Source organism: Schistocerca gregaria, chromosome 1 (genome assembly GCF_023897955.1).
Source record: "Schistocerca gregaria isolate iqSchGreg1 chromosome 1, iqSchGreg1.2, whole genome shotgun sequence".
Taxonomy (NCBI): Eukaryota; Metazoa; Arthropoda; class Insecta; order Orthoptera; family Acrididae; genus Schistocerca; species Schistocerca gregaria.
In genome coordinates this window covers 848,024,541-848,048,823 of record NC_064920.1, presented here as the reverse complement: position 1 = coordinate 848,048,823, position 24,283 = coordinate 848,024,541, and the positions used below count along the sequence as shown (strand labels likewise).

General features: G+C 37.7%; 2 protein-coding genes across 2 annotated transcripts in view; one reads left to right on the top strand and one right to left on the bottom strand.

Annotated features, from left to right (window-relative positions):
* Positions 1–16,707, bottom strand: part of LOC126272672 (cytochrome c oxidase assembly protein COX18, mitochondrial) — an 84,411-nt gene extending 67,704 nt beyond the window's left edge. The window contains exons 1-2 of the mRNA XM_049975693.1: positions 15,989–16,707; positions 12,583–12,720 (exon numbers count right to left, since the gene is read on the bottom strand). Of these exons, the coding sequence (XP_049831650.1) occupies positions 12,583–12,720; positions 15,989–16,417 (567 nt within the window). The 5' untranslated portion in view covers positions 16,418–16,707. The remainder of the gene's footprint in view (positions 1–12,582; positions 12,721–15,988) is intronic.
* A 72-nt stretch (positions 16,708–16,779) lies between these two features.
* The window catches only part of LOC126272682 (replication factor C subunit 5), an 85,623-nt gene continuing 78,119 nt past the window's right edge, over positions 16,780–24,283 (top strand). Inside the window, exon 1 of the mRNA XM_049975703.1 lies at positions 16,780–16,925. Within this exon, the coding sequence (XP_049831660.1) occupies positions 16,876–16,925 (50 nt within the window). The 5' untranslated portion in view covers positions 16,780–16,875. The remainder of the gene's footprint in view (positions 16,926–24,283) is intronic.

Below are 24,283 nucleotides of genomic sequence, written 5' to 3'. Positions count from 1 at the left end.
AAAAATGTGACGAATGCAGTCAGTGAGCTGCAAGACGTATGCAAAAACTCACCTACATAAATACAAAAGCTAAGTCTAAGAGTAGACCAGTTAAGTTTAGAGTCAAAATTTGCCAAAAAAACAGGGAGATAAGACATGTGCAGATATAAAGGAAATAACAGAAAAAGCTGAAGCCAGGATGCTGGATAAGGGCAGCACCCTTGCTGAAAAGATAGTGTCAGGGTGCAAAATTTATGTAGATACTGTAGAAGAATCTCTTAAGGAGAAAGAAAGTCAACTTCTAGCTAAAATAGATCCATGTTTAAAGGAAGCAGAGGAAAGGTTATGGGGTAGTATTGTTAAAACCACTGACATTCCAAAACAACATTTGACGGAAAACAAACCCATGCTTTTAGAGAAGTTAAATACTTTCGCTGAATACCCACAATAGCCTGTCAAAGGAAAATAGTGAAGGTTGCAGAATGCAACGACACTTGTTGGCAACTGTCCCTGTTAAGCAAGCACAATTGCCATGTGCTATGCCACAAGAGAACACAAACACGACTGTCACTGACAGCGGGGCGTGTTTGTTAACATTACTTGCAGATGACAGATTACTTAGGCATCGACAATTTCCTGTATTTACCTCTGAAGGGAAAAGAACAAACCCTGTGGTCTTTATTAGACAATTTCGAAATGTTTTACCTTGTCCCTGGACGGAAGCCCAGAAAATTAGATTTGTTGTTGGATACACACAAGGTGACATTCTGCTACGGGCTACTGACATGGCGGAATGTTGTCACTACTATGGACAGTTTGAGAGAGCTTTTCTGGATAAATATTGGACTGAGGCTGTACAAGAGAGGCTCAGACATGAAGTATTCAACCCAGCTCCATTCAATAACAAACATGGAAGCTTAAGGGGCTATTTTGAAAAATATTTGAATAAAACCAGATACTGAACAAACCCAGTATCTCAAGCAGATGTGCTGATTTTTTAAACAGCTGTCTTCCTGCTCATCTTAGGCAAGAACTTATTATAATTCCAGAAAGCAAGACCGAATACTGTATCTGTACTGGACTCAATAGATTTGATATACGAAAAGAAGCCAGTACAACCCAAGCCTGTTAATACGCAGATAGTGCCACCTAGATTTACAGACCAATAAGTAAACAACGGATTCATAGTACAACACAGATGGCAACCTTATCCCACACAGACCTATGGTAATGGTAATAGCAATCACGACGACAATACACAAAGCCATAAATTCAAGGGTGGATACGAAAGAAATAGGCTAAAATTTAACAAAAACAACTACAACGGGCGAGCAGGATATGGCCAGCCTGTCAATATGAACAGACACAAGCTACCGCCAATAATCAGCCAACCACTTGGCAAACACAAAACAATACTAAACAGTTGAATAAACCACAGACAGTGGGATTCGGCCAGCAAAATAGTGCACATATGCCACATAATGTGCAAAGGCAAAGAGAATTTCAGTAAAAAGCCTCACAGGATACTAATCAGCATAATCAAACACCAAGAGTCCATATAGAGGAAGTTACACCTAACCCAGAGACCGATGCCATCGTGAGGCCGGAAAACTTGAACTGGTCATGGTAGGCCCCCGTTCTGTGACCATTGAGGAGAGTGGGGGCACAAGCTTGATCGAGACTTGCTTTATAAGATACGATCAAGGTAGGTATATGCTCTAAGTTGTATATAAAAACAATAATATTATATTTAGAATTCTGGAAAATCACATTCCAGAATTTATGTTGTTAGTTGATAAGGAAAATTTTTGTTTGTGTTTTTTATTATATGTCAAATGTGTACACAATAAGCTGAATGGATGTAACAAGGAAGAATTTTACTTTTATGTGTCTAGAGACGACGATGCCATGTGCATGGCCCAGCTGTACACAAATAAATGAACTTGGGAAATGCATTGTAGCACACAATGCAATAAAAACTCACCACGACGTTAATACACTCATGCTCATAAATTAAGGATAATGCTGATACATGGTGAAACAGTGCTCAGGTGGGTGGTTTGCGAGTTTAAATCACCTTGAGGTATGACCTTGCGGTGCATTTGACCTGCGGTTGTCGCACGGTGGCACTGGCAGCAGTCCACATACGCAGAGGTGTGTTGGTGCATGTCAGAGTATGGTGCAGCGAGTAAGTGTGCAGACGTTTTCAGGCGTGCTAATGGTGACTGTATGTTGAAAATGGCTCAAAGAACACATATTGATGACGTTATGAGGGGTAGAGTACTAGGCGACTGGAGGCTGGTCAAACACAGCAAGTCATAGCACGGGCCCTCCGTGTGCCACAAAGTCTGATCTCAAGATTATGGCAATGATTCCAGCAGACAGGAAAAATGTCAGGGCGTTACAGTACAGGATGTCCACAGTGTACAACACCACAAGAAGACCCATATCTCACCATCAGTGCCCACAGACAGCCATGTAGTACTGCAGGTAGCCTTGCTCGGGACCTTGCCGCAGCCACTGGAACAGTTGTCTCCAGACACACAGTCTACAGACGACTGAACAGACATGGTTTATTTGCCTGGAGATCTGCAAGATGCGTTCCACTGATTTCAGTGATTCTCGCTGGGTTTTCATCTGGTGTGAACCAGGAAGCACATACCAACCCCTTAATGTCCTTGAAAGGAACCTGTATGGAGGTCATGGTTTGACGGTGTGGGGTGGGATTATGATTGGTGCACATACACCCCTGCATGTCTTTGACAGAGGAACTGTAACAGGTCAGGTGTTTTGGGATGTCATTTTGCACCAGTATGTTTGCCTTTTCAGGGGTGCAGTGGGTCCTACCTTCCTCCTGATGGATGATAATGCATGGCTGCACCAAACTGCCATCATGGAGAAGTACCTTGAAACAGAAGATATCAGGCGAATGGAGTGGTCTGCCTGTTCTCCAGATGTAACCTCCATCGAGCACGTCTCGGATGCTCTCGCTCGACATATCGCTGCATGTCTTCACACCCCTAGGACACTTCACTTCAGGAGCTTCGACAGGCGCTGGTGCAAGAATGGGAGGCTATACCCCAGCAGCTGCTCGAACACCTGATCCAGAGTATGCTAACCCGTTGTGCGGCCTGTGTATGTGTGCATGGTGATCATATCCCATATTGATGTCGGGGTACATCCACAGGAAACAGTGGCATTTTGTAGCACATTTGTTTCAGGATGGTTTTCTCAACTTATCACCAATACCATGGACTTACAGATCTGTGTCGTGTATGTTGCCTATGTGCTTACACTGTTAGTGCCAGTTTTGTGTAGTGCCACATTGTGTGGCACCACATTCTGCAATTATCCTTAATTTATGAGCATGAGTGTAAGTGCTATCAGAGAAACACAGTGCATACGCACAAAACAGACACAGCTAAGAGCGTTGGAGCACCCAAAACAAACAAACCGTATGAGCTACGGCCTTCACTAGCACTTGTAAAGCCTATTGCATAGACAGGGACATATAAAATTGAGGGAGAGTCTATACTACAAGTACGACTGTCTACATAATACACACATACAAAGATAAGCTAGGGAATCATACACATGGAAAGCGATAGTCTATACTACGACTATCTACACAATACACACACACAAGATAAGCTAGGGGATCATACACAAGGAGGGTGACCCTAAGGTATGAGATATTTACTTAAGTTACACTACTATATACATTATATCTATATATGTAGAATATTTACAAATTTAAGTATTGAAAGTACAGGCACTAATTACATTTGATGGACCAGAAAAGTCTTGCTGCAGGTAAACAAGTTTGGATAGTATAAGTAGCAAACCGAATAAGAGGTCACATCATGCCTATAATACACTTTATCTTTCAGATTTATGAGGTAAGTAGAGACGCACACATGACATTGAATAAGTTTTGTGAAAGCAAGACTGCACACTGAAGTGAATGAATATGTGGTTGAATTTATCGAAAGGTATAATTAGCAATTGAGCCACTATACACTTATCTATGAAGATTTAGTTTTAAGTTAGTATTAAGTTTTTCTTCCGGGGAACAATGCATCGATACATCCTAAAGTGAAGCAAGAAAAATGCTTGTAGAGTGTTAGGTACCATATAAAAATAAGAAAGGACCGCACCACAAGATAAATATAGTTATAAGTTTATGATACATAACAATGTAATAGTGTGAAAGAATGTGAAGAGGAAAACAGTTTCAGTACGTCACATTTCAGGTCTAGGTTGAGCACTACCAAATAATCAAGGGCTCGAAACCCAACTATCGTGAGCGTCGACTACCCATGAGAGAGTCAAACACCTGATTTACACTGAAATTTTCATGCACATTTGTTATTCGCATAAACACTGTTTTATGCTCATTGCTTGTTGCATGTAGTATTGATGATAATACTCCATTTACCTCAGCAATCCTTTACACAATGAACATAACAAGTAAATATTGAGCTGCACTTTTAAACACTGAATAAGTATTTGATACAATTGGTATCATCAGATCTGAGTTGTGTTTATAGACAACAAATTATTTTGCTCTTGGGATCAAAGTTAAGCCCAGTAACAAGAAGTAACCGAGCACATAAATGCCTTTCTGTGGAATTTCCTCAAGCCTGTAGCGTGTAGATCCTTCCTGGAGAATGCTAGAGAGGCGAGGCCATACGTAGTTATCTGAGGCGGTGCATTGTATCTATTTTAGCGACTATTGCTTACTTATTTAATTCTTTGGAACTGATAAATATGCTCCGACAAGAAGTCATTGTAAACTGAAATTAAATGTACATCAATTTACGTCATAAAGGAAAACAGAATCTATGATTGTATGAATGTTATAGGCAGAATGTATAACCAAACGAGAGTAAAAAGTGTACTCATATAATTGGAATTGAACAATGTAGAATGTTATAGGCACAATGTATAAACAAACGAGAGTAAAAGGTGTAATCATATAATTGGAATTGAACAATGTAATGAAATTGTAATTTAACAAAATGTACTAAAACAAAATGACAAGCAGACTGTAATGTATATAAGCAACAATAGTGGCATGTCAGCAAATGAATGGACTGAGTGTATTTTGTAATTGTATTTTTTTAATGTTATTTGTATAGTATGTGGAAAGGACACTACAGAAACTTTATGTAATGCAACTGTATGAAAGACGCTCAAAAACAAAGTGCAAAAACATATGAGACCTGGCTGCAAAGTGTTAAATCTGTGTACGATATAAGTGGGTGTGCACGTGATAAACTAAAGGTGGGAATACTTTGTGTGACATGAATTTTCTGTATTCGACAATGTAGTAAAAGCATCAAGAAACTTACCTTGTCAATGGATGTCGGATGAACGGCTCATGTCCCAACTGAATAAGTGAGAGCGAAAAGGTGAAATAAATTCCTCGGGCCACTGTTCTGGAAATTAGTTGTCACAGCATCGAAGATTTCACAGAGGATTATGCCACTGAACACGAGCTTCACGAATTTGTGCAGTGAAAGCTACTGTGAATGCATGAGATGGACACTCTGGCGTTGTACTAAACATGTGAGCACGAGATGGGACGATTTGCAAGCGAAACACAGGGCAGATACTGACTGACAAAAATGGGACTATGCGGTTACAGCAAGCACTTGTTCTGAAAGAAAACTTAAGTATGTAAGTGTTAAAAGAAGCTGACATGCCCGTACACATTGATAACCGAACAGGATAATTCCAATGGGCGAAAATAAACACTATGTCCATTCCGGCCAGGGCTATCAACCCTCAAAAAGAGAAACAAGCTAAGACACTGTGCACCTCCGTAAGATGCCAGTGCACAGTAGGGGGCAATTGTAGTGGATCACATTATTTTTCCTTTCTTTGTCTTTTCCTTTTATACATGTAAAAGTAAATGTAAATTAACAAATTGCTTTGTGCCACAGATAATGTTTTTATACAAAAAATGAGAAGAGATATCCTCTTCAGTTGATTAATTTCTGTATCTTTACCTGTTGGTTTCTGTAAGTGGGTAGCAGGCGCACATATGACTAGCTCCACCGTGCCAGTGTAGATTAAAAATGTGTCTTCCAACCATATATTAAAAGTGTTATAAAATTATTAGGAAGGTAAGTTTATTCATATATACTGTATATTTACACCAATAACACCCGCCTGTTCATCTTTTCACCCATGCTGAGAATCCTGCATCATGAGGTTCGAAGCAGACAAGATGAATTTACATGAGCAGCAGAGGGGCGATCCTGTAGCAGATTGTCTTAAGCATCACTATGCACAATGGAATTAATGAGAAGAAGTACGTAACTTGAAATGGAATATTGATCTTAAATGTATTGACATTGAAGGTATGATGATATTAGTACCAGTTAAAGTTCACCCAGGATATGTGTACCTTCCAATTACTTTCAATTATTCTTTCCAATTATTTTTTATACTTATTCATGCAGCAATTATTAATCAGTTTCCTATTTGCCCCCCCCCCCCCCTCCCCCGCCAACACACACACACACAAACACACACACACAAATGACACTATTCAAATAGGAGTCGGCCATCCCTCTCAACACATCTTATTTATGGCATGAAAACTGATAATAAAAGTAATACAGTACAACAAAAATAATTCAAATATCAATCGGTCAAAACACTGGTTAAGCAAAAAGAGTTCCAGTCAGCAAATTTAAATATGCACTCCACACACTTCCACTAGCAGATGATAGTTCTTTGGTACAGTAGCTCTATTCCTCTTTCTGCCTACAGCGAGTAATCGTGTGCTCGAACTTGAGCCTCTGATAGTCTCTAGGCAGAAGCATGTGAGCTTCACTTGCGACATCGTGCCGCAGTTGTAACATTCACATTGGTTCTCAGTGCTTCAGACTGACTGAAGAACAATACAAGTGAATCAAGTTTAGCAGTGGAATACTGAGTTCGGCATGACATAATATCGGATATTAAAATGAACAGTAGTAGCATTACAAAACTTGCGAGTCAACTTGACAGTGGAGATTGAACCTTTCACAGAAAAATGTTGAAAATGGCAGGAAACTGGGATTTAGACTCTGCAGTATACATTTGGTTCTCTCAGGTACATAGCCAAGGATAACCAATAAGTGGCCATTTGATCTGTGAAAAAGCCCTTGAAATGAATAAGAAACTTGGGGGGGCAACACCAGTTTCAAAGCAGCTATAAGCTGGCACGTGATTTTCAAATTTAAGCATGGAATTAGGGAAGTGGACATTCAAGGTGAAAAAAGTTAGCTGATACTAAAGCTGCTGAACGTTTTAATAAATATTGATAAATGAAGGCTATAACAAAGCAATGTCTACAACGCAGATAAAACTGGCCTACACTGGAAGAAAATGCGAAGTAAAGCCCAAGTTTCCACGAAAGAAATGTCAGCACCTGGTTATAAGATGAGGAAATCTTGCATCACTGTTGAGGTATGTGGAAATGTTACCAGAATGCATAGGTTACCCTCGCTGACCATATGGAAGTCTTAAGAATCTGTGGTGCTTTACAGGACAAAAAGTATTGTTGGTCATCTACAAGAATCAAAAGAATTTGTGGATGGATTCAAGCATTTTTACAGAATGATTTGACACTATTTATCTCTGAAGTCCAAATGCATCAGAATGCATTTCTGAAAATGTTTTGTTGTTGATCAATAATGCCCCAAGTCACCCCTCAAAGTTTTCAATGGAAAGAGAAAATGGCAAGATTAAAGTTCCTTCTCTGCCTCCCAATGCAACTTCAGTCCTCCACCCAATGAATCATGGGATCACTGAAAGCTTCAAATGGTATTATAGAAAGGCATTGCCGGGTATGGTTCTGTCTAGGACAGGATGTGGCACAGGGGAGGGGGGTTGAACTCAGGAAGTGTACACCCAAATTAATTTGAAGGTGCTGTGTATTTGGCAGCAGAAACTTGAACTACTGTGAAGGACACTACCCTAGGAATAGATTGGAATAAGCTCCTGCCATCAGATGAGCTGATGACTGTAACCGCAGACTCACTAAACAACCAATTTGTACCACATCTGGCTGGACTGATTAAAGACTCTTCCGGATTTGAAGATTGTGACCAAGAAAACATTCAAGCTGGTTGGAATGTGATGCCAATCAACCTGGTTATTTTTACTGATTGCTGAGCATTTTAAATGTAATCATGGTGAAAGCTTTGTGAGAGAACATTTTATTTCATGAAAACCATTACATGTACACTTATGACTACACACACGAACCCATTAACAACCACAGAGTAACAGTAACAACAAGGTGCTGCAAATATCGATTTAAATTTCCTAACACATCCCCTTACATTGACATTGACACACAATATGACGTTCTAATATACAGCTACTACTTCATTTATTTCACAAGGCCACAGTTTCATATGAATTTCCCTTTAATTACTTAAGGGTTTTGTAACAGTATGTGCTAAAATTTCTTCAGAAGTCAGATGTTTAATATTAATTACACCTGGCTCAACATGCCTCCTTATAAAGTGATACTTCATACCTATATGCTTGGATCTAGAATTTGACTCTAGATTCTTGGTTAACTGATTGGCTCCTTTATTATCATAATATACTTTAAGTGAATTTATGACACTACCTGTATCTATCTCTGACATAAGTTGTCTTAACTGGAGTAGATCTTGAATAGTTGATGGCCACACCATATATTCAGTATGACAAGTAGAAATTGCAATAGTTTTTTGTTTTCTAGTAGACCACAAAATTAACGAGTTTTCCATTTTTATGCACGAACAAGCTCTAGAGTATCTGCCATTGATTTTATTTCCCCAATCTGCATCACTGAAGGCCATAATTTCTCTACTGGCATCTCTAGAAAATTCTGGCTTATTGTCCATGGCTCTATTTAAATATCTAAACACTCTTTTTACTTATACACAACAGACCTTTCTGAAACAGTGATTATATCTGATGAGGAGATTAACAGCAAAACATATGTCAGGGATGGAGATTTGAGATAGGCATAGAAGACTTCCTATTACTTCCTGATAAGGTACATAGGTAGCTGATTCAACTGCCTCCAAGTCCAAATCGAGTTAAAGTGACGTTGGCACTGGTTTGGCTTCACTCATTCCAACTTTCACCTGAAATATTCTTGCAGAGGATTCATGCCAGATCTGAATCTTTCCTTTCTCATGATTTTGTGCAATTTCCATATCTAGGCATTTGCTCACTTGTCTTAAATCATTTATCTCAAAAAATCTCTTCAAAGAATTTTTGATGTGATCCAAAAGACTTCCGTCATTTGAGAATAACTGCATATCATCAACATATATAGGTGCCATCTCTATGAAAATACATACATGGATCAGTGTCTGATGTGGTCAGCTTCAGTTTTATTAACCCTTATCAATTTTTTGGGTCCAATTCTGATCAGCCGGTTTACATCCATAAACAGCTTTCTTCAGCCTCCATACTTTTCCAAGAGCTGCAAAATTTTCTGGCGGAATAGCATATGTTTCTTCATTCAAGTCTCCATAGAGATAAGGGATGATGATATTTATGCAATCACTCTACATAGGCAAGAGATACCGAATAGATGCATGACTGACCATCAGTGTGAAGGTTTTCTGATAATTATTACCTTGCACCTGAGAGCAATCTTTTACTACTTGGGGCGACATAAATTTTCTGGTGTACTGCTAGTCCCAAGCTCTATCTTTAATACCCACTTAGTCTTGAGAGGTTGGCATTCCCTGGGTACCTGTACCTCTTCAAACGTGTCATTACAGCCTAGAGTAGAGATTTCTTTTTTCCACTATTTTCATTCTTTGACATGAATGTGTTAATTTGGAAATCCTTCTTCTAAGTAGTAAGTAAAATGGTCAGGCATCTCTTGGGTTTTGGTTCTCCACTTGACATTTGAGATGTAGCCTCGTGTTGAACTCCAGAATCCATGTTCCAATTTTCATGCTCCTCATATTGAGATTGAGTCTATTGTATCACTGTCGAAACTGCAAAAAAAGTTCATTATGACAGAATTCAGAAATCTTTTTAGTTCGTCATTGGCATATACCTTTCACTTTAAGTCTGCAATTTCTCCATACTTCTGCCTATCTGCTTTTCCACCATAACTTTGAAGTTTTTAAATATATATGTGACCATAGACTTTTTCTTCAAAAAACAGACAAATTTATATTTGAAAAATAATCAATAAATGTGAGGAATTAATTATCACCACCAGTAGATGCTGTCTACATTGGCCCATGCAAATAAGAATGTACTAAATCCAAGATGTTTTTAGTATAAATTTTACTTGTTTTTAATGGAAGGTGTGACTGTTTTTCCATGATGAATAATTCCCAGGGATTTTTGCCACATTATCCTCATTTAGCGGCATTGAAATCTCAGCCAACTTCTGCATACTTCTGCAATTCACATGTCCTAGCCTGAGATGGCATAAGAATAAAATACCTTTTGTGTAGCAGCATTGTTTCAGTTCGCTTGAATTCAAGCAACAGATCCTATTCTTAGGTGATGCTTTGGCAATTAGTTCACCTTCTGCATCATAGATGAGTCCATCATTTTTTGTTAAACATCACTTTATGCCCTTTACTTACAATTTTACTAACTGAGACCAAATCTGTTGCTGAGTTAGGTATATGAATGATGCCAGACACTTCTACCTCCATTGTGTTATCACAAGTATAGAATGTCAGATAAACACTTCCAGAAGTATTTGCTACTAAACCACCACCACCCATGCTCCCTACTGAGCTATTGCATGGCTTGGTATTATGAAGCTTCCATCCATCATTAAAGTTGAGTCGAGGCAGAAGAATCTAAATACCACATCTCCCTTTCATGAGACTGTATAGAATCTGCTGCAAGAAAGGCTCTCTCTTTTCTGACCATTTCCTGGTTATATTTCCTTTATAGTTATTTTTGATGACCTTCCTTTTTCACTTGTGCTAGAACAATATTTAGCAATATGACTGGGTTAGTTGCACATTGGGTTAGTTGCACTTGAAGCATTTGATGATGTACTATACAGTTTGTTTATTTACACATAACGCCGATTCTTCATTTCCATCCACACCTTCAAGTTTGACATCTTGTAGTAGTTTTACTTTAATAGAATCTCCGGTGACATGTGTGGCACTGTTTTAATGACCCATAATCAAGGTTGATAATTATCAGGTAATCCAGCAAGGAGCAACGTTTCTATCAATTCTTCACTCACCAGAAACTTCATTTCATTTAACTTAAATGTGCTCATTGTGATTCGATTACATTAGACATCTTAGAAATTGACTTTGTCTAATTTGATTGTGATTAACGTTTTAAGCAAGTTCACTGTATGTTGAAGTCCAGAGCGTTTAAACGCTTTTCCGAGGCCATCCAAGCTTCTGCTACTATATTTTGTATCCCTTGTGTGGGAATAATTTGTTTTTTTCAATGAAGTGTACAATCCAGGAATGTGGTTCTCTGTCTCTTTTCTTCCAAGAATCATCAAGTTTCGTTGGATCCAAAGGAGAGTTCTCTATAACATCCCATAGTTCAATGTGAACTAAATACACCTTCATAGCAAATTTCCACATCAAATAATTTTCTTGGATGATCACCTTTTCAAGTACTGGAAGTCAAGATGTGGCTGAACTATTCACTTTTAGGCCTGAACATATAAAATAAATGGCAGTATATATGTGCAAACAATCAACTGACAAAAACAAAAAAGTGATCGGTCATGTGTCACTTATGAAAAAGACTTCGGATTTCCATGCACGACTTCTATTCCTTAACATTTATAAAAACATTGTTTTTATACCTGGTCCCTGGGCCCATACCTTTTTGTTGGGCATTTCAAATATTATTATGGTGAAAGCTCTGGGACAGAATGCTTTATTACACATGAGCACATCGCAACCAGAGTTAAAGTAACAAAAAAGAGTAAAGAGTATGCTTTTGATATCAATTTACTTATAATAACACTGATGGCTGATGGAATCATTGCTAGTGTCATTGATGACTAAGATCCTTGTCACAACAAGGAAAAACATGGTGACAGCCATATTGTAAAAGGACTATTAAGCGAGGAAGCTTCTCTCTGCCTTAAGATGTCTATTACGTGGTTTGCAAAACAAGAAGAGTGTTATATTTGCTACTTATTGTGTTTAAGAGGTATGCGAGATTTAGTAGCTAAAAAGCAAGTCTCAGTTCTGAAGCAAAAATCAATTTTGGACTTCTTTTATAAACTATAGGGCTGCTTCATATGTATAAAATATATGTAGTTTTGTGGTTAATACATATACCTGTCTCTCTGTTTCATATTGCTCTCATGATAGTGATACAATTTTTTTAAGCAATTGGTTATCCAAGAAATAAGTTAGCCAAACACACTCAGTCCCAAAATGTTCCAGTTAATTGATGTTCTACTTTAATATAAGAACCACCTACCCATCCTGAGGATTGAGTGAGGTGACAAACAGACTTAAAAGTCAGCAGAAAATTTCAGATTGGGCTGATAAACTCTATAAAAATGTTGCATCCACCTATGAAACAAAGCAAACATCACCCAATCAGAATTCAATCATGGCTACTTACTGAGCGGTTATATACTACTCTTGCTTGCTTTTCTGTCCACTGGAATTTTTTCACAGCGTACGCCGTCTCTGCTTTCAATTCCTTTACAATAGCAGGCATTTCTTGAAGTATGTTTTCATATCTGGCTAGTACATGATTCTGAAATCAAATTATTTAAATAAATTCTTGCTGAAAAATAGAGATATCAGTAAGACATCAATTATATAAAGTTACATTTGGATGGAGGAGGATAAAAAGGTGAGCAAAGTGACAGAGTGCACTATGAGCAGATACATGAGAAAAATAGCAAAGTGATGGCAATGGTGGGGACAGAGGGGGGAAGCAGTTGTTGGGTGGGGGAAAGTGTTGAAAAATGAAGAAATGATGTGGCTGAGAAGCGGTGAGCGTGGGGCTTCTGAGTGGGGGAAAGGGATGGAAGAATGAATATGGGAGAAACTGGGTGCACAAGAGCTGTCATGAGGGGGCAATGAGCACAGGATGAAGAAAATTGGTTAGGCTGGAGGAGAGAGGACGAGAAAAGGGGTAAGGGAGGGAGGGGTCAATGGAAGTGTCTGATTCCAGCCATATGATTTCACGTGACGTCACCACAGTGCAGAGTTTTTGAGTTGGTTGTGTTTGTAGATGTTGTGTTGTTGGGTTTGATGGTGCCCTCTGGTGGTGTATGTGTACATTCTAAGTTTAACATGCCATATTGGGTTCGTTTGAGTTTTGGTTTTGACCATGCTAACGTGGTTCTAAGTTTACACAATCTGCAAGGTTGTAGAAGTGTTTTCAGTGGGTTATTAAGGGTTTTTTTATTTGTGTGTTTGGCGTTTTTGTTAGGTCTTATTGGTTTTGTGTCTGTTGTGCAGAAAGAAGTTTAATTTGTTTTATTGCTGTGTTGTTAAGTATGGTTATGACAGCAAAATTTGCGAGCATATCACTATGTTCAGAGATAGGTGATGATGCAATGTCTGTCATAAAATTCCTGCAGATGTTTGAACTTATTGCAGAATATATTAGATGTCACATTTGTGGCAACAACATGAGACTGACAAGAGTTCTGGCAGCTTGGACCAGGGGCACGTTTATGTGGCATTGTCGGCATGATAATATCTGTCGGTCAATTAGATGCGATACCTGGTTTGAGAAATGAGGCAGATTGACTTGCTCATTTATTTTTTGGTTATAAGTCATCTATAAGTTTTTATGTGCATGAAACTGGCTTAAGTGAGAGAACTGCTTTGGACTGGTTTTCATTTTGTCGAGAGGTTTGTTCAGACTATGTCAAGTATAGGGGCAATTTGGATGGGCTAAGAATAGTTGTTGAAATTAATGAATTACACTTTGATAAAAGGAAGTATGGGAGGGGCAGTTCCTGTGTTGGTCTGTACATGTGGGGGGGGGGGGGGGGGGGGACTGTTATTTAGGGGAGTGGGTATGCCAATACTGTTTTTCAAGTTTTTCAGAATTGTAGTAAAACATAATTGACACATTTTATTGAGGAACCTATTGAGGAGGGTAGCACTATAGTTTCTGATGCATTTTCGTCTTAAAGTAGTTGGGGGAAGAGGGGCTATAATCATTTAGTAGTTAATAAAAGTATTGAGTTTAAGAATTATGAAACTGAGGCTTATACTAAAATAATAGAGGAGTTTTCGGAGGCAATTAAATCAGTTATAGGGAGGGAGGAGAGGCACTTCCAAACTGATATCTGATTTAGATGAGTATTGCTGGTGGAAGAGTGTCCCTGAGAATTATTGTATTTTTCACGATTTTTTAGTGCCATGGGAAGAATGTATTGGCCGAGGGTGGTGAGTTAAGGGGGTTGGGTGTTTATGGCAAGGTTGTTTTGAGATTATGTTGGAGAGGGCCAGTTTGGTTGCATAATTTTTTTTTTAAGTGTAATTGATGTTGTGCTCTTTTTTTGGGGTGGGGGGGGGGGGTGATTCAGGTGCACTGGGGTTGGTATATGTGTGGCAGGTTGTGGATGGTGCGTTAGGAATTTTTTTGTTTTGTTTTGTTGTATGCGGGTGGTGGCCAACTTATATAGCCGGAGGCTTCTGTTTGTAAGTAACTTTTGTTTTGGTTTTTTTTCTATGGTAATTGTGATGTTTTGTGTGTTGTATATTTCTGGTAGGTCAATTGTGTTTTAATTGATGTAGAGAATGTGGGGGGTTCTGAGGTGTTTGGATATCAGTTCCACTTTTTGGTGTTTTTGAATTGAGGACTCCGATAGAGCTATATGGGTCAATGGAAATGTCCAATTCCACTTTTTGGAGTTGTAGGTGTCGATCTTTTGATATCGACACCTGCTGAGCTATATAGATAAAGGGAAATGTCGGATTCCTGTGGTTTTCTTAGTGTAGCAGAATGCTGTAATTTATTTTTGGATATTGTTTGTTTCGGGATCGTATGGTGCTTTTTTATTGTATATTTAGCTTGTCCCTGCTCTAAACCACAGTTTTCCACAGCTGTCCCATCAGTTTTATTTTATTTTTGGAGTGAGGCATTATTATGTGGGTTTTTTTGTGTGTGTGTGTGTGAAATAACGTCACTTTGTATATGCTGAAAGTTACAATTTCTGCCACACTGGTGATGTCATGGGTCATAGGAGACAGGTGGAATCGGACACTACTCTAATGCCGGGAAGGAGTGCTGGGAGACGAGGGACAGGGGAGGAGAAGGTAATGGAAGGTGTTTAATACAACTTTTAGAAATTTTGTGTGCTTATGTATTACTGAGAAAAATCTTATTGCTTACTTTTTTGTCAGCATGTACCTGCACACAATACAAAGTAATAGATAAAACTCATTCTACAATGAGATAAAGGAGAAACCACATTTTGGGTAGATATTAACAGGTTGATACCAAAATGGATGAGCTACATACCACAATTGAGGATAATGTGGGATTTGCCAGGAAGTCATAGGCGACACATGGTGGCTTGTTCGTCTTGCAATCTAGACACAATACCATAAAATTTTGAGCTGTTTTCTAAGCTAATTGTGTACACACAAGGCAATCTGGAGAAGTTGTTCATTCATTTATAACTGATTCCATATTTTATTTTAGATCTGGAAAGCCACAGTGCCTTTAACAAAATGAACAGGCAAAATCACATTGAGCATTATTATGACAAAGTTGTCACATCCCCTTCTGATTCCAAGGCTATATCCTCCACCCACCCCCTCCCTCCCTATTCATTCAACATTTACATTAGCCCCTAATTATTTTAGCATGTATGTCACAAATTCAATATTGGTATCTCCTTCTCATCACCCTACATGGTCTTTAATGAGCTGTCCTCATCTATAGCGAAGACTTTACTTTTACTTTCAACGGTTGACACAGTTAGCAGTACATACTTTTTAGATGACTTATGTATTATAAAGCACTTTATAATGAACAACAGAATCAGCATTACCTGATACACAGCAAGTGGTAATGTTACTGCTGTGCGGAGTATGATAGTTGAAGAAATGATCGTAGCCCACCACGGTAGACATGTCAGATCGTGAAGAAAGACTAGGTTTTCTTGAGCAAAAAGCACTGGGCTGCTTTCGGACAGAAATTTTAAAACCATGGGCGGATGAGGCGCGATTTCCGGTGAAAATTGTGAGGAGAGGGACCTTCGCTGACAACATTTGTTTTTTCCCATACTAACCAAGAAGAGCCCACATTTTTTCTCGTTGTGTAAATAGTCCAACTCAAGGCCTGAATAAGATCTGTTTGTACAAACGCTGTATGCCCGACTTAACGCAGCGCTTTTAACATTAGAAACACAAAAATTCGAATATCGTGAAAACATTTTGTCCACGATAGGTGAGACAGGAAGTTTCATTGAATGGTGCATTGTAAGCACTATTGACCTATTACTTCACGTTCAATGCTGTTGACATATACTTTTCTGCGAAGTTCACAAACATACAACTAGAACAGCTAGGGTCCCATGTAAACAATAAATAAACAAATGCTTCTTTGAGCTAGAATCTTTGATATCTCCATTCTCCGATGTGATCTAAACATGTTCTGTTGGGTCAAATACTGATGTGAGAGGGCATTCTGTCATTGGCACTTGCGAAAAATGCTATTACGACTAATAATGAACAATAGAAGGATCCCTCAGAATGGACTACATCGAGGACTACGAAGATGGGTTAAAGAAAGAAAAAAAAAAAATGCTCAGTAGCGACAGGCAACTGTTCAGAATTCATTGTTTTGGTTTTCGTTAGCTTTGCCGCCAATTACGTATATGAGTTTACTCTGAGAGTTTTGCCGCCACATTTGGGAAGTGCTGAAGTATTGTTTATTATGGTAGGAAAAGCAGGCAGCGAGGAAACGACAAAAGAAAACTTGCCATGGTAAGATGTTCGACTGGAGAGTATCTAAATACGGAAGGAAACGTTCCCTTGTATTTGTTACATACGCACATACATACTCGACGGAATACGCAACCTTCAAATAAAGTAAATTAGTTATAGAAACAAGGTATAATAGAATTAGATTGCGGAGTAATGGTATATACACATAGATTTTTGCGAAACTGCACACCCTGTACGAAATTTATTTTTGAATCATCGCCTTAAGTCGTGGGCGACTCACTCATTGGATGAGTGACCAATTGATAGTTTGTTCTTGTAAACTGTTTTTGATTTTGTAGTTTGGGCTTACAGAATATGTAAAAGAGTCAAATTTCTGCATAGTGTCACTGGATCCCAACGATTCTAGGGAGACTTGCATCCGATTCAAAGGACGTCAGTGTTTTACTGACAATTCAGAAACCTCATTGTTTAGAAAACTCGGAATGCAGATGAGAGTTAGATATGAATCGTTGGCATTGACCGTTTTAACAGAACTCTGGCAAACGTAACATGACTTAACGAGGGATCTATTAAATCGTGTTATCATAGGGATAAAAGGTAGAACAGAAGTTACAAAAATTAATACAGGTTTAAATCAATCGTGTTAACACAATCTTGTTTCAATTTTTTAAATCTGCACTAGAATATTTTAAGTAACGTGGTTTCCTGTACAATGTGGTATAAAATGTTTGAGGTTGTGGGTGATTTATCTGATTGTCTGTACTTTCTATGTCACATTCTATAGTCTTCTGAATAATGTTGGCTGAGCTCTGTCCTGAGGAGAGTCAATAGGGTTTTCTTGGTTAGAATCATTGCTGCTGTAGGTTGAACAAGAGGTAGCCTGGATGCTGATCTACATTTTGATAAAGATTTACTTGGATGATTTTGCTTCCAACCTTTTTTTAGAATTCGTCGGAGGAAGACACTTTCGATGTTTTTAACTGAAAGTTAGTACTCTCCTAAACACTTTTACTGGATGGAAGTGGCTGGAGAGTAGAGACTGAGATAAAATGATTCGGTGAATTGGTTGAATTGTTCTGCCTTCTTTCATATTTGCAGAAGTGTTGGTTTGGTAAACTCCTTTTTTGAATATTGACAATTCTTGGTGCTTTCTGTTCATAATCTCCCCCCCCCCCCCAGGTCCCACAAGACAGAGACTTTAGTCGCAGGTTCTGATTTGTACATCACAACATTCTGGGATATTTCTTTAGCACTAGTCAGCAACTGCTTCTTCAATGCAGGAATCCAAGTAAGAGTGGTTGCATAATTACAGTATCGACTTTCCTGTTCCTCATAAATGTAATTTTCAGATCTCAGACAATGCAGATGAGCTTACGCTGTTTGCAGCTGGTACTTGAATAGTAGGGAACAACATACAAGAATCTTTGTTCACTTACTTGTTCACTGTCAACAGTTAAACAGAATATAACAGTGTATATTCATTTGGGGGTCAATCCATATGAAGTGGTCCAGTGATGGTTACTTGATCATTTTAAAATATTTTAATTTTTTATGTGTGATTGACCTGTATTTGAGAAGTTAAAAACATTTTTTTTAGTAATTTATGTTGCACATTTACTCGAAGCGGCCATTTTTATTTGTAGGCCCGTGATGATTTTTCAGTCTGGAGACATTAGGGCCTAGCGAAAATTTGAATATCTCTGCACTGGGTTAAGTTACAACATTGCAATTGCCATGATTGTTTTAGAAAAGTGTCTGCTACAACATTGTCTATTACACAAAATACCATATATTCAAAAACAATCTGTCAAAATTACCTCCATAGTTTAAAAACAAAGATTCCAATACTTACCAAGCGGGAAAGCGCCGGCAGACAGGCACATGAACAAAACACACAAACACACACACAGAATTACTAGCTTTCGCAACCAATGGTTGCTTCTTCAGGGAGAGGGAAAGACGAAAGGATGTGGGTTTTAAGGGAGAGGGTAAGGAGTCATTCCAATCCCGGGAGCGGAAATACTTCCCTTAGGGGTTTCCCCCCCCCCCCCCCCCCCTCCCAAGGGAAGTGTTTCCGCTCCCGGGATTGGAATGACTCCTTACCCTCTCACTTAAAACCCACATCCTTTCGTCTTTCCCTCTCCTTCCTGAAGAAGCAACCATCGGTTGCGAAAGCTAGTAATTCTGTTTGTGTGTTTTGTTCATGTGCCTGTCTGCCGGCGCTTTCCCGCTTGGTAAGTATTGGAATCTTTGTTTTTAATATATTTTTCCCATGTGGAAGTTTCTTTCTATTTTATTTACCTCCATAGTTTGATATCCAAGTTTTCAAAAATCCACTTTTTAATAACAAACAAGGAGTGATTTATGAGAGTCTATTTTTTCCTATATGTCATACACTACTAGCCTCATACAGAGCAAGAACACTTACAAATGTTTCCTTAATGTTTTATGAATTTTTGAAATTTGAAAAATTTTCATTTTTTGCTAAGGTTGGGGTTAGTTATCTCATGTGGGACTGAATAAAAAAATATTATTTTTCCACAGTTTGTACATCTGTATGATAGCAACGTACTGTAAAAATTTCAACTTTGATATCTTACTGTGAACAAAGATATGAATTTTAGACTTTTTATGAACTTTCAGTGGATCACAGCACTTTCTTCCAAAAATGTGGTTGTACTTCAGAATATATTTCTTCTCATGATATTCACACAATGATGGTACAGAAGAACTTACTCGAAATTTAAACAAAGTTTTTATAACTACATCAAATTAATCAATCAATCAATCTCTTTATTCATCTGTTAACAATATACATTGTATGGATGTAGTCAATTACAATATAGTTTCTTATCTTTAATTTGTTTCAAAAGCTTGGATAATAAATACAAATATTTTATATCAGTGTATATAAATAATATTACTTTTTCATATTCAGATATTCTTCAATGCTATAAAAACTATGTTTTAGTAAAAATTGTTTAAGATCTACCTTGAATTTATGCAATTCTTTAATTATTGTAGAAGGCAATGCACTAAAAAGTATTTTGGGCATTTATGGTAGAGTTCTCCTTTGTGGGTGTCTCTGTCAAAATCATCCGTGTTCCTTGTTTCATGGTTATGAACCTGATTATTTAATGTTGAAAATTCCTGGTGAGTTTTTAGAAAGCATACTCATTCATAGATGTATAAGCTAGGGAGAGTCATTATTTTAAATTATTTAAATATTTCCCTGCATGACACTCTGCAGTGAACCCTTTTCATTATTCTAATAGCCCTTTTTTGAAGTTTGAGAGCTTGTTTTGCTGTACGTGTATTTCCTCAGAAGATCACACCATACCTAACCAAACTGTTCATGTAAGCATAACAGGCACACAACAGTGATTCAGTGTTGCAGCATTCTCGAAGCATTCTTAGCTCATAGCAGCCGATTCCGCCCATCTGCTTTGACCCATGACGTCACAAATATGGCGAAACGACCATAAACCACGATTCCAATATGGCGCATATAAAGTCGGTATGTACACATTGAGGATGGAAATACATCGAAAAACAAACACATACACTTCCAACAAATAGTCCAATGACACTAACGGGACAAGCACAGGAAATGGGGTGTTTTTGGGTGGGGGCAAACTAAATATAAACAAATTTAAACACCCACCCCCGATAGAAAACCACACAAAACGACGAAAAAACAGACATCACAAAACTCCACAAATACCACTAAATACAATATCATCTGGAATCGGACACTTCCCTTGACCTATATAGCTCAACTGCAGCTCCCGATCCCATAAATTAGGATCAAACACTTCCCTTGGCCTGTATAGCTCAAAAACATCTCTTGATACCAATATCAACATACACAGCCACACATTGGGATCAAACACTTTCCTTGACCTGCGCACTGTTAATTTTATGCATCATATCCATTCCTGAACAACAACCGACTAATTTTACTAAAATTACCACGTGATGTACAGCGAACAACACTAAATTAACCTTCACACAAAATCATTAACTCACTGAAACGAGTTCCAGTAGAAACACAGCCGACACTCGAACAATTCTATATAATGAGCAAAAGCAAACTGAGCCCATTACACCACACAAACGAAAACCCTGAAAACACACACACAAACCAAACTCCGCACCGTCATGACGTGTCAAAGCCGACGCATGGGATCGAATGCTTCTGTCGACCCGCAGCATGTACTTAATTTTTTTACTCAAAACTTCTAGATGCTTTTCCCATCTCAAGTGCTCATCCACCCATATATTGAGGAATTTTGTGTATGGAGCTGATGCAATAACATAGTTCCCTAACTCAGCTTTTACTCTTTTTCTAGCTTTACTTTTAATATTACTGAAATTCATGAATACTGTTTTATCCTTATTTATGATCAAAGCATTATCACTCAACCATTTTCCTGTCTCATTTATTGCCCTAGAGACACTCTGCTGTAGATCATCCTCAGTGTACCCATTTATAAAAATGCTAGTGTCATCAGCGAACATCACCATTTCTGCAACTGTCAGTTGGTTTGGCAAATTGTTTCAAATGCTTTAGATAAATCTAAGAATATTCCACAGCTTAATTTGTTCTTGTTCAAGGGATTTAGAACCGTTTTCATGAATTGGAAGACTGTCATTGACATTTTTCAAGTTTTTAGTAACTGAACCGTAAACTGTTTTGTGACACACTTCACTTGCTATCTGTCCAACAGAGCAGTGTTCATCCATGTTATTGCATTCCAGTTAATCTCTCAAAATTAATTACAAATTACACACAGAACAAAGCGTATCAAAATTCTACACTCTCAATGAAGGATGTACATCCACTCTAATAGAGGTTTCAGAACAGACTGACTACAACAATGCCACTCCCAACAATAATGTACTTCTACAATGCCACACCATGCAATAATGTACTTGTTTGTTGACAATAAACCTAACTAACCCCAAACTTTACAAAAAATTAAAATTTTTCAAATTTCAAAAATTCATAAAAGGTTAAGGAAACATTTGTAAGTGTTCTTGCTCTGTATGAGGCTAGAAGTTTATGAAAGCTAGCAATAGGAAAAAAAATATACTCTCATAAATCACTCCTTGTTTGTTATTGAAAATTTGGATACAACATTTTGGAGGTCATTTTAACGGGTTATTTTTTAATTTATGGTATTTTGTATAATAGACAAGGTTGTAGAGAACACTTTCCTAAAAATGTCAATTGCAATGTTGTAACTTAACCCAGTGGAGAGATTTTCATATCTTTGCTAACATCTGTAAACTGAAACACCGTCACATGCTTACAAACGAAAATGGCAGTAATTCAGTAAAGGTGAAAGGCAATTTTTTTAAAAACCTGTTTTGATCTTCTCAGTTATAGCGTAATCACACACACAAAAATTAAAATATTTAAAAATGGTCTAGTGACCAACTTAATTTTTATGGGACCACTTTTTTTGGATTGACCCTTTGGCTGACAAAAATTTAGTGTATGCATTACAAAACTCATTCTTGTTCACCAAAGCATTAAATAAAAAGACTAGTACTGAAACAGAAATGAACTTTAACCAACTCAAGTATTAAATTAACTGCATGTGTAGCATAAAACCAAACAACATGACACAGTATCCAAAACATTTGACTAGTGCTTTGGAGGATTGGAGTTCAGATCCCCATTTGCTAAGCAGTTCTAAGATTTCCATCAGTACCATAATCACTTCAGCTGAATACCCGGGTGTTCCCTCCAACAAGACAGCTATCATTGCTTCCCTAATTCTTATTTAAACTGGGAAAGATAATTCACTTGTAAGAAACTGGGCTCATATTCAGGAAGAAGAAATTTCAAATTCGTGTCCAGCCACCAGACTTACATTTTCCCATATTTTGTCATTGTGCATAACATCTGTGTCAGTAGTAGTACACAGTGGGCTAAAAACTGGAAATGGAAACTTAAATCTCAAAAATTAAGTGAAACAGGTGCTATTAAAATCTGTTGATTCCTTTCCATTACCGGTATATATCTGTTGTGGTCATCATTCCAAATATCCGTTTGATGCATCTCTCCCTGCCAATTCATGCTGTGTAAGCTTCTTCGTCTCTGTATTACTACAGTTGACAGCCATTTGAACAATGCCACCAAGGAATAGGGCCTCTACACTCCGTGCATGTGTTAACAGTACAGGTTGTACTATTACAGAACACATTTTTAGCTGCTAGCCTATATTGAGCTCCACATATATCACATTCTTGCCTAAAATATAAAGGAAATTGTGATACTTTAAATAGGGTATTTTTGTTCTCTTGTTTTTATAGTATACTGTCTTTTTTTCCCCTTCATAAAATTGTCTTAAAACTTTTTAGAAATTAAGAGAAACTGTGCAATTTCGGTACAAATCTCTGTGTAGAGGAATTAAGAAAAGGTTTGGAGATTCAGTATGAATTTATATTTACATAGTTAGTAATTTTTTCTTTGTGCTTAAAAATGCAGAAAAAAACTTAAGTCCATTTCTCTTAATCTTGAGTATTGTAATGTTATTGATATTTATAATGCAATTAATCCTCTTGATATAATTATTCAAAAGAATATTGACTGCAGGACCAAGCATACCATCAGTGTCATCACTTTTAGTGTGATTTGCAGTACGCTACCCAACAAATATATCATACAAAGCAAGTTGCTATGACACACATAAAACAATACACTTCTTTGGCACCTTTTCTGAAAAAGCAACTCTTCTTTTACAGTAAGCAATTTTTGTGCAGTAAAAAAGAAAGGAAAAAAAGAAAATAATCTGCGCAGGCTATAACATCCTAAGTTAACACAGCCCATCTCTACTGTTAATGGGTGTTAAATGAATTCAGTCATCTTTCACTTCCTCGTCATCTGCCAGATACATTTTTCAATAATTGCTTTTACTTTTCTTAAAAGTCTTCGATGTGTCCAGTAGCCACTTAGGTAATGAAGTGCGGCCCACACATCCTCATCTAACACATAAATTTAACTTTCGTTGTATGTAACTTTTGAAAGGTCATTTTTGGGACTTCCATGTGAATGCCACATAGCTTTGTACCATTGGTTTATTGTGTCTCAAAAATCTATGTAATAGAGAAATGGTAATTACCACCTCCCATCTGATGATAATTACCAAATGTGCTTTTCATGTCATCAGTTTGAATCTTGCCTGTTAGAAAGTATCATTTATTTCTCTCAGTGAGACAGTACCAACCAGAACCGTCAAGGCAAGGGTGGTATATGAAGAGTTAAACCAGTTTGTTTACCAAGGGCAATTACACTCTGACAGTTTTCCTTCATTAACCAATTTGCAAACTGATGTAGGAACTGTAGCATGTGTTGAGAATTCATGGTTATTGGCTCTTGAAACTTA